General features: G+C 34.8%; 1 protein-coding gene across 1 annotated transcript in view; it reads left to right on the top strand.

The window, feature by feature from the left end:
• Positions 1-18160, top strand: part of b3glcta (beta 3-glucosyltransferase a) — an 84784-nt gene that overhangs the window by 10000 nt on the left and 56624 nt on the right. Inside the window, exon 2 of the mRNA XM_032545769.1 lies at positions 3860-3897. Coding sequence (XP_032401660.1) covers positions 3860-3897 — 38 coding nt within the window. The remainder of the gene's footprint in view (positions 1-3859; positions 3898-18160) is intronic.

The following is an 18160-nucleotide window of genomic DNA, read 5'->3' as shown; positions in this document are numbered from 1 at the left end:
ATCATATAAGCACAATAAATTAATATCTCAAGTAAAGTTTGCTGTCATTTTAAAATCAGTTGCAGCTTACTGCTTTGCTGTGTATGTCATTTTCATAGACAGAAGAAACTAACCTCTTAATCAGACAAAATCTTTTGGCAAATCCTTTCTGATATTGACAAAGGTTGCTGATGAACTCATCCTTGAAGTCCTCTTTGTTGCATTATGTATGCAAACAAAGAGGACTTTTCCCACTTGCTGGTAAAGTTCCAAGAATTATAGCATTTTCTTCCCCACCTTCTGATACTGGGTGACAGTGTAATGAATTATGTGGGTTACTACACTCAACAACCAAATGTTTTGACTTCTAACTTCAGGATACTTGAAGTTGGACTGTAAAATTATTGCGAGAAATAATAATATGAGATTTGAGAAATTTGTTTGCTGGACGTCCATGACATTGTTTAACAATTCACCAGCAAATACCATGATGGAATACTTCAAAAATTTAAATAGGGAATAGAGAAAACTGGAAAGATTGAAAAACATGTCACAAACAGAAAATAAAAATATCTACTCAGCACCAGGAGAGACTAAATTAAACTTTTATGCACTACTAGAGACTCCAAATACACAACTAAATGTATTTAAGTTATAAAAAAGTGAATTGTGCATTTAATGTTCCCTTTAAATAAAACCTAACATTATAATTTTTATCAATATGGATTGTTTCTTTTTGCAAGATTTTTATAATTTCCCATTGTTAATTTCCTGCTCTTATAGTACCATTAATAAGACTTCAGCTTTCTGCTAAAACATATTCAGCAAAACCAGTGATAGTTTCTGTCCTTTAACATAATTTCTAAAATTTCTTCTATGAATGCCAGAAAGATCCAACCATGAAGCCCCTCAGCGTGGTTTGCAGGTTGGAAACAACTGCTCTGATTATGCAGCATGAGGAGGCGATGAAATGGAGGTGCTCCCTAGTGCTCAACATTATGTATGGAGTTACTCCCCCCTCTCGCTCACTGGGGTAAGCCATGAAATGATGGAAATTCGGAACCATTGTCACAGAATATATTATTTTGAATGTGACTATATTCCTGTAGGAAGCCTGGATTTGCAGCAAATGCTGCATTTTTAATGATATGGGAAAACTGGGATACTGTGATATCGAGATGACAAGATTTGGATTTAGCGCACTCTATTTTCCTTCAGAGCAAAAGTGAAGACCTATTTGATCCAAAGTAGATTTTAGAGCTTATAAACAACTTATGATCTTTCTTTCACAACTGGCACACTTTTGTCTTTTAGAAGCCACTACATGTAGGAGGACCCTACTCACCTTACCAATGATCACACTTGGCTTTTTTTTTTCTTTATCAGGAATTTGGAGTCTCTTCATCAGTATGCAGCTTGTGATTTCAGGCTTTTAATGGATTCATATTCCCATTTCATATGCAGATGTTACCATTTTACCTAAAACTGTTTCTATTTCACAGTTCACATAATTTCTAGCTGATGTATTTAACCACTTAACAGTTATTTATCTTTGTTGGTAGTTGGCTATTTTCATTATGCCAATATTTTTTTGGAGAAACCAAAAAAAAAATCTTTTTGTTTAATTTTATGTCCACCTCTTTGTGTGTTAGAGATGTGGATCCGATTCCCTCTTTCCATAGGTGTTACTATGACCACTGATCAAAACAAAGTAATCATGATCAACCATGTGTCCACAGAGACATTTAATGAAATCCAATATAAGTGTTTCCTTTTCTAATCAAAAAATTAGGGGTGTTTAAATGGCGATCTTTAGGATCAGGATTGTCAATACAACAATGTTGCACCAATGATCATAACTTCGTCTCTCTTTTATATGAAACATGAGCAGTTATGCAAGCTGGTTTTTAAGGTGGCTTCCTTTTCCCTCAAAAACCTTAAAAACATTTATTCTTATACAGTTTATAGTTATTGTATTTGGATAATCCCAAAAGCAGTTTGTGGACCTGAAAGATGATTCAGTTCAATCCAACACTCAAAATAGTAAAGTGTATATTTGTGAAAACATAAGTATTTTCAGAGGTTTTTGTGTGTTTCCCGGCATTACATATTCAGGCCTTTGCTGATACTTGTACTGCACAAGCCACAAGCATAACATTGCAGAGATGACACTAGTTATGACCCACATAGATCTAATTAATGAGTAAAGCCTTGTGCACTGAGTTCTTATTTTGCAAAATGTGTCAACAATTGACTCATATTCCTTCCCTCTCCCCTCACAATGAATCTGCATTCATGACATTCATAATAGGCATCAGCACCAGTAACATAATCACTCATTTATAACAATAAGTTTCTCCAACACGGTCTGTTTTATGGTGTATGAGCAAAATGTTCAACATCCTCTCCAGTTTGCACAATCACTGAAAAGTATCCACACTCTTGTTAAAATTCCCAGTTTTTCAGACCTTTTAAAAAAAATGGAACATGATATATTGTTAATCATTTTGTTAATCATTTTTAATGTGACATTCAATTAATCAGCCCACAAAGACATTTGTTTGATGGAAAGAATTACAATTAAATATATAATATTGATGCATAATGGTGCACATTTTGTTGTATTAAATAATTAAATGCAACATATTTTGAACCAATTTCAGCATTTCTACATATCATCTTGTTTAAAAAAGGAATTACATCATCAGTTGCTTTCTGTTTTTATGTAAATGTAATACTGTATGTTGCATAATTGGTAAAATAAAAAATCTGAGGGATTTTTAAAAATTCAGATTACTCAATGGTCAGAATAATTGATACTGGTATGTATGTATATATTGTATACTGTATGTTTGTGCTTTCTTGACTGAAATAATTAAATGCATTACTTTTAATACACCAATTGAATACATACTGGTATGTATGTATATACTGTATACTGTATGTTTCTGCTTTCTTGACTGAAATAATTAAATGCATTACTTTTAATACACCAATTGAATACATACTGGTATGTATGTATATACTGTATACTGTATGTTTCTGCTTTCTTGACTGAAATAATTAAATGCATTACTTTTAATACACCAATTGAATACATACTGGTATGTATGTATATATTGTATACTGTATGTTTGTGCTTTCTTGACTGAAATAATTAAATGCATTACTTTTAATACACCAATTGAATACATACTGGTATGTATGTATATACTGTATACTGTATGTTTCTGCTTTCTTGACTGAAATAATTAAATGCATTACTTTTAATACACCAATTGAATTGAAGGTGCTTCGAGTTTAGAAGATTGTTTAAAAAATCGACAATGCTAGGAAATGGTTGGCCTTTAATTAACGGAGTTATTAATTGGCTCATGAAAGTCATAAATTGTATTAATTGCATAAAGCGGGGAGATCATATTGAACTTTTTTGAGTACAAATTATAGTTTTGGTTTTGTGACACTAATAATACCAGCCAACTTTTCTCTTTAAAAACTAAACCCCTGTGTTTAGGTTAGAAATGGAACCATCAGCAACTGTGTAATAATCTCTCTGCTGAGTCAAAAGAAGAAATTGAACCATTCCATTCTTTAAATTAATTATCCTTTTTAATTATGAGGGGGTGCCTGAGAATGTTTTTGATGTATTGATTTGTAATCACTCTGCAAATTTGTCTGCAAAGGATTTTCTGTCTCCTCATCAGCAGCAATGTAATTAGATAGACGCTCTCTGGGCACTAATTGCAAATTATGATGGATGAATGATGTATCATACTCTGCAATCCAACTGTGACTCTTTTGGGTGTCACATTTTATGATTTAGTTACATTTTGAAATGTTAGGATAATCTGAAAGCATATTTCTATCTTTTTCTCTGCAGTTTCCATCAGTGTTGTTCCAGCTGAATCAGCTGAACAGGTAAGAGAAATACTTTCATTAAAAAATTCATCTGAATTTTGTTGTTACATGCAACCTTATGAAGTTGTCATTTACTTTTTTAATATTCACACTGATAAGCTGATCACTTGTTTTCAGATTTGTCATTTGCTCAGCAGAACAAGCCTATTTTCTTTTGATGTTTTTTCTGCTTTCACATTTTCTGTAGTCTGCAGTTGTTGCCTGATAAAAAATTAAAATGTTCAGTTGCTCTGCTTCTTATTGGTGTGAGAGCATGTTGACAGTAAGCCTCTTGGCAGATGTGCTTACTATAACAGAAATAGGAAATTACTGTCTTGCCTTTTTATTGATGTCAACTAATTCTCTTCTCTGTGAGGAAGTTTTGCTGCTTGTTCACTTTACAACTGTTGTGGTGTAAAATAAGGAAAATAATATCTTAAGGTAAAACTTGCGTGTGGCCTCCGCAGATGGGAAGAAGCCTGACTGACTGAGCTTATGGAAATCAAGCAAAACCCCTGGTCACTAATATAAACAAAAAAAAAAAAATAGTTTCTCTGTTTTCCATTTTATTAGTCTACATCTGAAAACTCAAAGCTTAACAGCTCTACATGATAAATCTACAGATGTTTTGTAGAATAACTTAAGCTATTTTATATATAACTTCATTGAAACCTTTGCAAGGATAGACACTGTGGAGTGATCTTAAAAAAACAATTTTAAGTCTGAAGTTCTTTCTTTGCAAAATGACAACAGGTTCAATCCAGGGTACACAGTGTGTTCAAACAGTAGATTTGCTTTCCCACTGACAAGTAATAAAACATACAAACATTGCTGGTCTTTATGGCTGTCAAACAGAGCACTGACAACTTTGCAAAGCTTATCTGACCAGGAGATATCCAAGACAAAATACTCTAGTTGAGGGAGAAATGAGTCAACAGAAGTACCACGGCAATGACATTTGAAACACTGCAGGTAGCAAGTAGCACAAAACATTCAAACAACTCCTCTAGAAGCCCCTGCTTGGTTTGTTTATTAACAACCAAAACCATCCAAGAGTTGACCGAAATCAATACAAGTGGATTTGCTGTGCTGGACATATATAAAAGTTGGAAAGGAAACTAGAGAGGCATCTTTAAAAAATAACAATAATAGAGTGTCAATTTAGAAAAGTCTGCTTTTAGTTGTATTTCATTGAAAAATTGCTTCAGTATTTTTAAATCCTACTCAGTAGTAGTTATCAAAATGTTCTTGTAATTGCTGACAAATTTTTAGGATGTTTCACCTGCCTGTTGTTTATGGGTTTCACGTTGACTTTCAATACTATTCAGCCAATAATTTTATCACAGAAGCTGTTGAATGATTCTTGATACTACCTTGATAAATTCAATTTTAATTTCTTAACAGATAGGTTTTAGAGTTGTAGAAAATGGTACAATGTCTGAGTATCATCTCTTATCCACTGGGTCTCCCCAAGGATGTATTCAGTTGCGTTACATTGTATGTCCTGCACATCATGAACCTTAGTTTCCATGAGATCAGGTATGTATTCAAATCGACAGTCGATAATGTTTATTGTTAGTTTGTTGCACGGTGACAAGCATGAGCCAGTGGTGAAATTATACAATGAAAGCAACTTTTCAGGCTAACTTGGAAACCGTTCTTAATAATAGTCACTAAGAGTTGTATATTCTTTGGAGGTTTGAGGTTTTTAAGGTGAATAGATTTATGTTAATTCTTCATTCTAAGTTTTTTTTTTTTTTAACAAAATCCATTTCAAGACTTTTTAACATTGTCTTATTTGGAAATATCAGAATTAGGGATTCTACAAAGGTTATTGGTAAAGTAACCAGTAAAATATTAGATATTCCACATTTCCTGTGAAAGAGCAGCAGGTACGAATAGCCAGAACCATCACTGGAATCCAAATCTACCCTCTGCAATGCTTTATGAGTTTGAAATTCCTCCTTCAGGCAGTAGATACTGAGACACATGAGTCAAGAGGAATAGGAATAAAAGCCAGGGAATAGTTTTTTTTTACATCAGTAAATGTAATTTGATTGATTTTTAGTATTTTGCTGACTTGAGATAGTTGTGTTGTGTGGGATGTTGGATGTGAGTTCAGGTTTTTATTGTTGTACTGTATTTCTGGATAACATGTTGCAAAATGAGGTTAGAAGGATGCTGAAGGATACAATAATAATATTGATGATGATAATAATAATGTGTGATATTCAACCTATTTGTATTGTCACGAGTAGAAGTTCACCGAGTGCAGTTTTGTGGCTGATTGGCCATTACCGATCTCTAACACTGACCTGGCAATTCCAATTTTGGCCAATATCGATTTTCTTTAATTGATTTTTTAAATCTGAAATATTGGTAAATATAACAAGAAAGCCGTTAAGTTGGCAACAGTGGGGTGACTATTAACTGCAGACACGCAGACATGACCTGGTGGGCCGGTCTGTCAATCAAACGTCTCTCACGGCAGACCAAAAGAGGACAGTGGCTGTTTTTCAGACCTTTGCAGAGGTAGAGTAGATCATATCAGTGGATAAAATCTGCTTCATGTGCAAGCATCGGCCGATAACCAATCTTTCAAAATAAGGAAATCAGGGCTAGCAGGCTTATCGGTGATCAGCTCCAAGTTTTAGAGGCCAAAACATCAACATTAGTTGTAGTCGGATGAAACATATTAGCAGGATTAAAAGTTTGCTTTAAGTCATGCTATGAATAATTTTGTATTTACTTAGTATGTATGCTTTGCGCTTTACATATTGGTTTAATTGTCTCATTTAATTTTTCATAAATGATAATCCTCAAGAGCTTTGTTTTTATATTGATAGGTTCTGATGAAATAGATTTTTTTCGGTGAAAAAATTCTGACATATTTTTGCCATATTGACTACCCCTTCTAACAATGTGTTCTGTTCACTCCCTAAACATACAAGATTGAAATGCAATTTTTTTATACTTACCCCATCAAGCGCATACTTTGTATTATTTTTAATACATGCCTATTTTCCAGAAATAAAATATGAACTAGATTGTCTCTTTAGTTTTTCTGAATTGCACCGAAGGCCAACAATAACAAATGAGGAAGGAATACCAATTTTTAGGTCAATGAGGCACTTGAGTCAGGTTGGAAGGGTGGCTGCTGGGGCCACTGGGAAGGGGTTGTCATTGAAATTGGATCTAGGCCATCCATATAAAAATGTTGCAACAGATGTTTATAAATTTGTGTCCTCTAAAGCAAACCTAATTAATGTATTATTCCAAACACTAAGATGCTTACGAATAAAGCCATTAATTATGGATCATTCCATAGGGTGTTGTTTAATTTCTAAGGGGTCTTTTCAGGGCTGTACTTATCACCTTGAGAGGCAGTCATATGTTGACGAGATTAAAACGGTCTCAAGAGACTTTGTGTTGCCAAGTTTCTAACCATCAACATCTGACAATTTAAAAAAATCTAATCAGTGAGCTGCTTTTCATAGTAATATTTAAAAAAAAAAAAAAAACATTGGTTAACCGTCCTGTTTGTGGCATAGATTTGAACTTTTTTTTTTCTTTGTTTTTTTTAAATTTTTTATAAATGGCTGGATTTGTTTTCTAAATACAACATTATTTTTCTTTTAGTAATTACAATTTATATTTAAAGTGTTTTTTTCATTTCTCCAGTCTTTTCACAATAACAAGCTATGCGTAGTTACAAATAATTTGGTTAAATGCAGAAAATCTTTAAAACCACGTAACACATTAAAAAGTTTTTTTCTCATTAAAGAAGAGGTGGAACATTTATCTCTATTCATAACAATTATTATAAAAAAATAGCAGCAGTAGCTATTCAAGTTATACTTACTAAAGTTAATCAGAGTAATGTATTAATCTTGTAACCTTGCAGCATAAATATGCAAACAAATAAGATATCTTGCTATTCGCATAATTGCATTTGTATGGTGATCTCCAAAAATAAGGAAAGGGATACAAGAAAACAGCTACTACTCTAAAAGAAAGATTTCATTTCTACAGTCAGAGGAATTGTTAATAGATGTTTGATTGAGAAACCAAATTTTTCTCGCAGTTAAGAACAAAGATGAGATAGTGACCAAAAACCATTTGGCCAAATCAGCACTGAAATGGTTGATCAGCCACCTAGTCAACCTTCCTTCATAGTTATCTCAGTCTCAGACATAAAAAATATAGAAAACCTGCAAGATGAGCGTATATGACAAGAGAGCGTATGAGAGAACAAACAACTATTGATGAGAGATTGAGCAGAGCACTGATCATGGATCCCATTTTCTGTACGCTCCATTAAAGTGATAAAAAGTGTCAGCTTTTTATCACTTTCATGAAGCAGCAAATTCTTTGCATTTGCTACAAAGAATTGTCTATCAGTGATTTTTTTTTTTTTTTAGTAAACAGCTGTTTATCTTTTTTTTTTTTAAACCCCGACTGGTTCTTAAGCCAGATTTTTATTTTTGAGATTATCTCCATGATCAAACCAAACCCAATCATCAGCATAAAGGGGTTGCTTCCCATCAGACTTCAAAAAGCTGCGCTCCTCTTCCCATCACGTAAAGTACAGTATATAGTGTGTGTGATCTGCTGTGGGGAAAAGTTTTCTGTTTATTGTGCCTTACTGGAAAATGTTTTCATCAGACACACTGCTTTGATCAGCGCTGCAGCAGGTAAAAAGGTTATGATATGTAAAGCACAGTGTATAGTTGCAGCTGTAAACATTGCAGTAGCTTGCATATCAAAAACAGACCCCCGCCCCCTCCTCTCTTTGGAAATAGCCTGAAGCCCTTGATGAATGACAGAAGTTTGAACTGTGAGTGACTTGAAGATTTTAGAAAAGCTCTGCACAGGTACTGTGTGTATCTGTCACTTCAGGGCTTGGTAAAGGGTCTAAACAAGAAGTATATGCTACATTTTTGCTCATGTAAGCAGAAGTGCCTTGATCTTGTGTGCCTGGGGAAATAGTGAGATTATGGATTCAGGAGGACAGCACAGTGTAGAAAATTGCTTTCAAACCTCCTGCTGACAGTCCTGCTAAGCCAATAAAAAGCCTTGGTAGTTCTCGCTGCTTTGATCCTTTTGAGTTTTTGCAAGGTATATGAGGACATCCTTGAAGGATTTCAAGGCCCAGGTGGGAGGCTTTATTCTGAAAAGGTATGCCTAACTTTCCTGTGGTTCTGTTTAATATTGATGAAAAGTAAAGGCAAAACAAGAGGTTTTTGTTTGAAATACATTAACAGTGTCTTTCCGGATTAACTAGTTTTCATGTGTTTTTGTGAAATTGTGGTTTTTCCTTGAACTCTGAGCATCTTTGTCCTTCACTAGAGATCATCTCTGTTGAGGCTCCACTTATGTTTAAGTACTAAATGACCAGTATTAATCATCCAGAGGCAACACTCTCCATTTAAATGATCACATCTGACTCTGTACTAACTTGTTATTGTCACAATGTTTTGCTTCCTGCCAAACATCATTCATTAATCCGAAACAGCTGTCACTCTGAGGCAGAAGAACTTTTTTGAATCTCCCCACATCTTATTACCTCAGGTAGTGGTTTTAAGGAAATTAAGCTCAAGAGGGGATGTGCCAGTTTGATGTATGAATCATTGCTGAAACCCCTCTGCAGCTCAGAAGAGTTATTTTATTGAGCCCACATATATGTGTGAAAGCTGCCATTAGTAACCTAAAGATCCCATAACTACAAGTTAAAATATCAGTTCTAGGCTTCATGGTGGTACAGATGTACCACCATCCATCCATCCATCCATCCATCCATCCATCTTCTTCCACCCTTATCTCACCGGGGTCGGGAGGAGTGCTGGTGCCTGTCTCCAGCTGTCACTGGGCGAGAGGCGTGGGACACCCTGGACAGGTTGCCAGTCCATCACAGGCCATGAAGTCTGTGATGGACCAAAATCTGTAGCTACGAATAAAGCTGGAATGTTTAGTTTGTTTATTGATCAGATGTGTGTGGAGTGGAAGTACCAAATGTAAATACAGGAAGTAGATTCTCTGTTAAGAGCTGGTAAAACCACTGAGAGTTTAACTCTATCATTAGTGTGATTTTGGGTACTATTTCAGACAAAAATATTTGAAAAGTATACTAGATGATTTTGAGATGATGTTGCATTGGTTTTTATGCTTTATAAAACAGACTTTGTTTACTATAATAGTTATGGAAATGAGTTTGGCTTATGCTTGCGGTGTACACCTGGTAGTTATGTTGCACTGATGTTGGATCACAATCACGCCATGAATGAACGATACCAGAGTTAATGTGGAACCGCACCCAGACGGTTGTATTGGTCGGCATTGCAGAGCTCATGATAGAAAAATACCTCATGCATTAAACCTCTGGAGGAGTGCATGTTTGCTTAAACACACAGATGGAACAGGTGGCAGTGATGCTTTGATGCAATCACCATTCTTCACAACACACTGCTCTGTGATATTCATACACACTGGGCAGGTCAGCGTCACAGCATGTCACTCTACAGAATGGTGGATATACTTTAGAGGGTCTGGAAGTGGTAGGCATGGAGTTCTCTTATGTTGCAGCAGCTGAGCAGCTTTTGTTACATGATTAAACTGGAGGGGTTTTCAGATGGCTTGGTTAAAAGTAATGGGAGTTATTTTCTTTCTTTTTTTTACTTTTAATCTTTACAACTTCACAAGATAGATACTAACAGGCGTTTTCTTGTGGTTCTTTTGTTATTAAGTAAATGGGAAATAAAATATAGAATTTTGTGAAAAAGTTCCTAGAGGTAATTTCTCTGCATGTTCGTTCTTAACACAAAGACATTTTAATAATCCTTGAAGACCGTCTGGATCAGTTCCTTTCCTGACTTTCTGAAGATCATTCAGTATCAGGAGATGATTATGCCAACGCCATGGCTTTAAGGAATGGGAGGAAATCTAGAAAAGACTTGACACGGGACCCAGGAGATGAGCAATTCATCATCTTCTGGATGCAATTTTTAATTTTTTATTTATATATATTTTTTGTAGCTAAAATATTATGCAGGGTTTGTCAAAGTTTAATTTTTGGTATGTTGGAAGAAATAGGTATACATTTTCACCAATTTATAATTTAGTTTTAGATGACTTTTTTGCCTTTATTGATTTATAGGTCAGAGTTAAGCCTACAGAATAATAAAAAAAACTCTGCCAAGTTTAGAAGCTTGGCAGAGTTCTGTACTTTGAACTCTGATGTGTACAGACCTTTAGAGATTTCTCTTTCTGAAAAAATAAACTCAGTCACTAACCTTCGTCTTACATTTGAACTTCAGTGAAAAGACAGTGAGAATAATGTGAAACAGATGTCAAATAATCAATAAAAACTTTTCTCTGCTGAGACCAAATTCTGAATCTAAGATTCTAGGGTCCTGTTCACTTTTACACGTCCTGTCCATGTGTAATCATTTTTATTTTTTATTTTTTGCTATAGAAACAGTACACCAAACTATATTTCATAGTCGCTGTTTCTTTAGATAAAGAAAACTCCATTTGCATGTGGATGGAAGGTGTAGATATAAAAAAATAAATCTCAAATTTGCAAAGGATGTCTAAAAGTGTGAACAGGGCTAGATAGACTTTTAGATTCAGAACTTTAGATGGTCAGATGCAGTTCAGAGTTATTTAAAAACTTGTACTTTGCACCCTTTTGGGTTGTTAGCTGCTAACCTTTAGCCACTCACTGTTCTTATAAATTCTTTGTATTGTGTGTGTCTCTGTCACAGTTTGTTTTTTCCTACCCATTACCCAAAGTGCTGCCTCGCAAATGGTTTAAAAGTGTTGGGAGCCACCTCAGTGCTTTTGCAACATTGTGTTGCCAGCCAGCTTTATGTCATCTTTATTGGCTAACTTGGTCAACACAGGAGTGTGACAGCTCAATGACTACTTCCTTTCTTTTTTCAAGTTGGAGTCTCAAACATAGATCTAGGCTATCAATTTTTAAAGTATTCGCCTTTAGATCTGGGGCTCAGGATAACTGCTGACATCAAATGTTATCAAAGTCACATAGTCTCAGAAACTGAACAGTGGTTTTCTTTTTTTTTTTTGGATAGCTTTAACTTTGAGAAATATTGTCAGATCTTGACGCACACTGTTTTAGAACCACTCAGAACTTCAACTGGACTTGAACTGACTTTTCTTGCAGTGAATTCTAGACAATGCTGGACGATCATGTCTGGACTTTATCAAAAATATCAGTAACTGCACTTACTCAAATCCTGTCACTGATAAACATACAACTTGTTCCAGCCACAAACACAATTGAGAGCATACAGCTGCAAATACACTACCTACTTCCACTTACATGTCTATATCATCAATCATTTAATGACTTGGCATCTAAATCGATTGGATTTCTTGGTACAGTTTGTATTTTATCCTTTATTTCAGCTGCTGCTAGTATTTGAGAACCTAATCTTGATACCGAAAACCACAGCGTGATTGGCTCATCAAGTTGTGGATTCAACCCATATTGCTTTTTGGATAAGTGTATAAAAGGTATTACTGACACAATAATGCATTTTATTTCAGGGTTGGGGAATAATGAAACATGTAGTTTATTGGTGGGACTTTTTTTCTCAGAAGCATTTATGGACCAACCTTCTATTACCATGACTTGAGTATAATATGACCATATAGTACTTGCACAGCAGGGTCAGGTAGGGAAGGTTGTATTTTCCTCCAGACATTCAGATTTGGACAACTGTCAACGATTTTGAACAGCTGGTTGTCTCAGCTGGCAAGAGTTCTCCAGGGCGTATAAGAACAAAGTCGAATTCCTCCCATTATGGCCGTCTGCAGAAATTCAGCAAGACGGATAAATTGAAGCAGTTTATTTTTATAGCAGTCCAATGAAGTATTTATTTCAGAAAATAAAACATTTAGTTTTTGTTTGTTCATGCTTCAGCGCAACATTTGGAGGCTCACGTCGGGATATATAAGAGAGTACAATCAGAAAACTCAGGCTTTCATTGATATGCTGTGTTTGGACAAGGTAGCTGTCGATAATAAGCTCCTTTTTTGTGTATTTCCCACAATATTTCTGAAAAAAAAAGAAAATACATTAATTTGTTTTTTTAAGTATTTTTTATTATTATTACAGTGCCTTGATTTGTCATTCGCCTTGTCCTTGAGAACAGTGAATGGAACATATGAGTTAGTTTCTATGCATATTCTGATGAAGCTCATTAGTTCGCTAAAAATGTCAAGCTTAATTTATCAGGCATTGCTATTTATTTTTTTCTCCCTTGCTTTTTAAGATTTTGTGGTATTAGCAGCGTTTGTTGACAGTTTTCAGGTAGTAGACAGACAGGAACAGTAAAGAAAGATGATGTGCAGCAGAAAGTCAAACCCCAGACATCTGTTTCAAGGACTAATCGCCTCCAAATGGAGCCCTGCTCCCCCACAATACCAAAAGCTGCCTCAAAACACTGCTTTGGCCCTTCTGTTTTGGACTGGTGTAATCACAGCATGTTTTACAGATCATTTATTCACTTATTTACATTATTTATTGTCTTTTTTTTTGTATATATGCATATAATGAATATAATGCATATTCTCAGGGGACTTGTTCTTTGTTTTGTCAAGAGATCGGATACTGAAATCAACTGTTAATTGGAAATTGGGCAGTTTAAACAGTGATTAAAGTGTCAACTTTAATCACAATTATCCACAATAATAATTAGGATAATTAGTGCAAGAATAATCCACAATTCCTGCACTAATTTAAATTTGAAGAACATGATTTTACTTTTTAAAAACATAGATTTTTTGTTATGTTACCAGATAGAGCAAACACTGCTGTTCCTGCTCTCTCTGTTAAGTGTGGACTACGAATCTCTTGACAATAGAAACAGTAGGGCAAGATGACCTTCCTAAAAGGAGCCTGCTGGTTGAGACGGAATAAAATTCTATTTCTCTGGTTAAAAAAACCTGCAGGCGGTCTGAAGGCAGGCACTTGTGACTTGAATTTGATTTTGCCTTTCTGAAAGTTGCAAATGAAAATAATATTGATGATATAAGGTGGAGTCAAACCTAGCACTTTTCATTGCTGTGCTTCTTTTCCACCATAAAAAAATATATGGTGCCTGGAATATTCTAGCCCACCAAATGTATCTACTAAATATTGTAATGACTATGTTGATAGGGTTGCAATATTCCAATCTCCTCCGGTATCATAACTCCTGCTTTGTCACCTATTCAACCCATAATATTTCACTTACTCATGTTGTGATGGTGACAACATTCCAATAAATTAGGCAAATTTGTAAATGAGAGATTTTCTTAACAGATTTTCTTATATGTCTGACTACAAGCAAACATTAGACAGATGGAACATGGTTAGAAAAGGACAACTGGTCACCACTAATAACAACTTGATTAGTTGCGACGTTTGCTTGGCGTATGACAGAGGAGTCAATGTTATGTCACGTAATAGACTGCCTGGAAAGGAATTATGTCTTTGTTGTCATCATAAGGAAGTGACTTTGAAGAGGCCAGTTCTTTCATTTTAATATCTTAGAGAGGCTGGCTGCACTTTCTGACAGGTGCATTTGTCAATCATCCATACAGAACATTATGTTATTCTGGTGGCTGAAAAAGAAAGTGTCCTATAGCTGTGCCCTGGAGGACCTATTGTATGTGAAAAGATACTTAGCAGCTTAATGTTATACCTTGGACTTTTTACCTTGGATTTCATTCGATAACAAATGCACCATGTCGGTTATGCCTGTCTCTGAGAGAAGGTTGCGGTAGTTTATGTCATATAAAGAGAAGTCACATAAGAGAATACCAAGGACTTTGTTGTTTGAGAGCCTCTGTGAGACAGAAAAACTGCTTTGTCAGAGCAATTTCTATTGAAGTTTTTCTAATTCAGATAAAGGAGTTTTTGTTCCATCATCGAAAAGAAAGCATTTAAATAAGATTGATTTACTGTATGTCGTCAGTGTTAATGATTTTGCTCTCATTAAAGGCAAGAAATGGTTAAAATCAATCCATAATAGAAATGGGAATGTTGACAAGGCTGCAATATAATTGTCTTGTAAATTCCCTTTCTCTGAGCAGAGATTTGCATCTGGAGGAGATGCATGTTTATCACAGGATGAATCAGAAAGTTGTCTGATGGTGATTATCTTCTTTGTAAATACATTGATTAAAGAGAGAAGCAGAAAGGTTACTTGGCTGTGAAATGTATAGGAGTAGAGTTGTTTTTTTCTGAGCTGAGCTGAAGAGCAATGTGAGAGGAGGCACTAATGTTGTTGTAAATATCAGTTTTAAAAGAAGTCATGCAGGATGTGAAAGAGGAATTCAGTTGTTTCTCAGTCTGTGCTATTCATAGTAATTCTTTTACCTGTCAAAGGTATATTTTCATCTTTCTAGAGAACTTTATTTTTCCTTTGGTCAATTGGTTGTTCCCCAGAAACTTTCTTCTTTTTGGGAATCTTCTAATCAAAACCTTGCCATAGGAATGTGGTATGATTGTTTGGAGTTGGTTTGTTCTCTCTGTGCCTGTGTGGGTTTTAGTTCAGCTTCTGCAATTCTCTCCCACACTCCTAACACAGGCATGTTTGAGTAATTGGGTATTTTTGCCTTGACTCTTGTATTAATGCAAACATGTAGGTTTGTACTTTGAATTCGGTCTTCGGTGCATGAAAAACCATTAGCGATGGCAGACTCCACCGCTGTGTCTCTGTTTTTGAGAGAGAGAAAAAAAAAGATGTTTTCTCTGCAAACACACTGTGATTTCCTCTGTACAATTCCTGCCCTCACAAGCGGATAGCTATTGGTTTTAATATTAGCATGTGCATGCTAATTTTAGCTCAGAAAACTGTGTTTAAAGTATTATAACAAGAGGAGTTTTGTGACAATGTTCCAATGATTGGCCAAAAGTAATGTTAGTAATGCCTATTTTTTAAGTTATGCCATTGAATTTATTTTCTTAAATTTGTTCCATTATGTTTAAAGAAAAATACATTTTAATTCCTTGTTGCAGAGCGGAGAAATAAGTGATCTAGTAACTGTAAATAAAGCCAAAGTACATATTTGGTTTTTAAGAAACAAACATACGTCATAAGAAAAGAAGTAAGGTGGAAGACTGAATAGTTTCAGCTCAGTAGCAGAGTTTTATAAAATATTTTTCACAAAAAATAGCATATTTTTGGTCTGATTTCTAGTTCTAATATCTTATTCTTGAAATAAGACTAAACTAACTTAAAAGTAACTTTTAAGCATGATTTAGAAGCTTGTCTTAAGTAAATATTTTTCTAATATTGATTAAAAAAACTACAAGTTACAAGTGAAATACTCTGCCAGTGGAGCAGGGCATTTTGTTTAAAAATCTGGAAAATTATATGCACCACATAAAATGCAATAAAATATTTTGAAATTTGTCATTGTAATGTTCACTGTTCTGTGGTCTTTAGCTCTCACAATACTGCCTGTGATGTAAACTGAACATCTCACTAAGGAGGTTGGGCTTTTAATTCTAAAAACATATTTTAATAAGAGTGTAATTTGCATTTTAAGTTTTTCTCATTAGACGCATTAACCAGTCAACTTTCAGTCATGTAGTTGAGTGAGCAAATTGGACTGTGCATCCGTGATTTCCAAATGAAACTCGCAGAGTGCAGGAAAATATGTAAGATGAAAACTTGACAAATCTATATTCTGCTGCTGTTTGCAGGGAAAAAAATTCTAGGTTTCAAAGTCGGTCATTACACATTAAGAGGCTTGGTGAGTGCAACGTGCCTACTGAATAAAATTTGAATCTATCAGTTTTCTGGTCACTCTACTGCAGAGGAGGGGTTTCTTTTAATAGTTCAATATGTCTTCAAGCTGCAAAATTAAGATGACCTTTCAGGTACTTAGCCTGCTCAAAGTCCTCTTCTGTGTCAAAATTCAGAAAATCCTGCAACCTTCAATAATTCTTGCCATCAGTGAATAGGAAGCTAATGTGAACTGATGGGTCATTCACATCAGTGCAGCACTTGTGCTCTCTGGGGCTCAGAGATAGAGCGAAGCAGAGTATGTGAAGAGGTTCTAAATCAAAGGCAGGGATTAAGGGGTTGTCACTGTGGGTGCCCTTGATTACATAACAATCATATTAAGTAGGCTGAACATCTTTCTTGTAGATCAAGACTTTTAGCAATGTATTTTTTTTTTTTACTTAGGTGAGGTTCAATCTTAAAGTTTGAGTTCAACTCTGTTGTTAAGCATTTGATTAAAAAGATGAAAGTTAATCTTGAAAAAAAACTCTTGCTCATGTAGCTAGTGTATGTCGACTCAGAGAAATTTCTTTTTAACACTAAAGGGAGTTGGAATCTCATTGGAAATGGCTGGCAGCTTGCTGTAAAAATGAGATTGAGGGAGGATGTTACATGAGTGCAGAGCTGCAGATGGCAAAAAAAAGAGTCAGGTTGTAAGCCAAGACATTGATCTCTACTTTATAATGAAAAGCAATATATGGGGCGTGATCTAAGATCTCCCAGCTGCAGAATGAGATCATTTATCAGAGAAGGATTTGTGTCTATCTACGTTGCCCAACCCACTAGACTTAATAAATGAACTTTGGTTTAAATCTTAAAAAAACAATCAAAATATTTTTTTTTTTTACCATTTGAATGTAGTATTGCTTTAACTTGTTCCCTAATAGATTGTAGCTTTTTAATAAAAAATGTATCTCTTACAATATTAACATAACTTGTGCTTTTATCCAATACTCCCTGATTTTTTTTTTTGCCCTTACAAGAATACCTGAATAGTAAATGCAAATGAATGCCGTCTTATCCATTAATCCCCGTCAGTTGTCATAAATGCTTAGTGAAAGTAAATGTAATTAAAGAAAAATAACGTTTTTAAAAATTTTTCAGTTAAAGAATGCTGCTCAGATTTTTCACTAATGTGGATGTTTCCTGTTGGTTTTGTAGCTGTTGAGGTTGTTTTCTCCATTCTATTATTCCTCTTAATTTATGTAAAATTGTATCTTAATTGTCTTGCCATTTCCTTTAACTGAAAGAAATCACATATTTTATCAATTTTTCTTAATATGCCCCAATAAACAGCATATCAGTGGTTTTTTAAAATGACATTAATATGTGAGGCAGCCCAAGGCATAAGCAAAGTGAGCAGCTGCTTAGAACGCCCAGACTTAGAATGATCCTAATTATTAGTACCATTTATTTTCTAAGAATTATGAGGGATGCCAATAATTTATCAGTTATGCGACTCAGTAATGTAAATTTGACTTTTT

This window comes from Xiphophorus hellerii, chromosome 18, assembly GCF_003331165.1.
Source record: "Xiphophorus hellerii strain 12219 chromosome 18, Xiphophorus_hellerii-4.1, whole genome shotgun sequence".
Taxonomy (NCBI): Eukaryota; Metazoa; Chordata; class Actinopteri; order Cyprinodontiformes; family Poeciliidae; genus Xiphophorus; species Xiphophorus hellerii.
The sequence above is the reverse complement of the archived record's forward strand: the minus strand, read 5'-3'. Positions and strand labels throughout refer to the sequence as shown.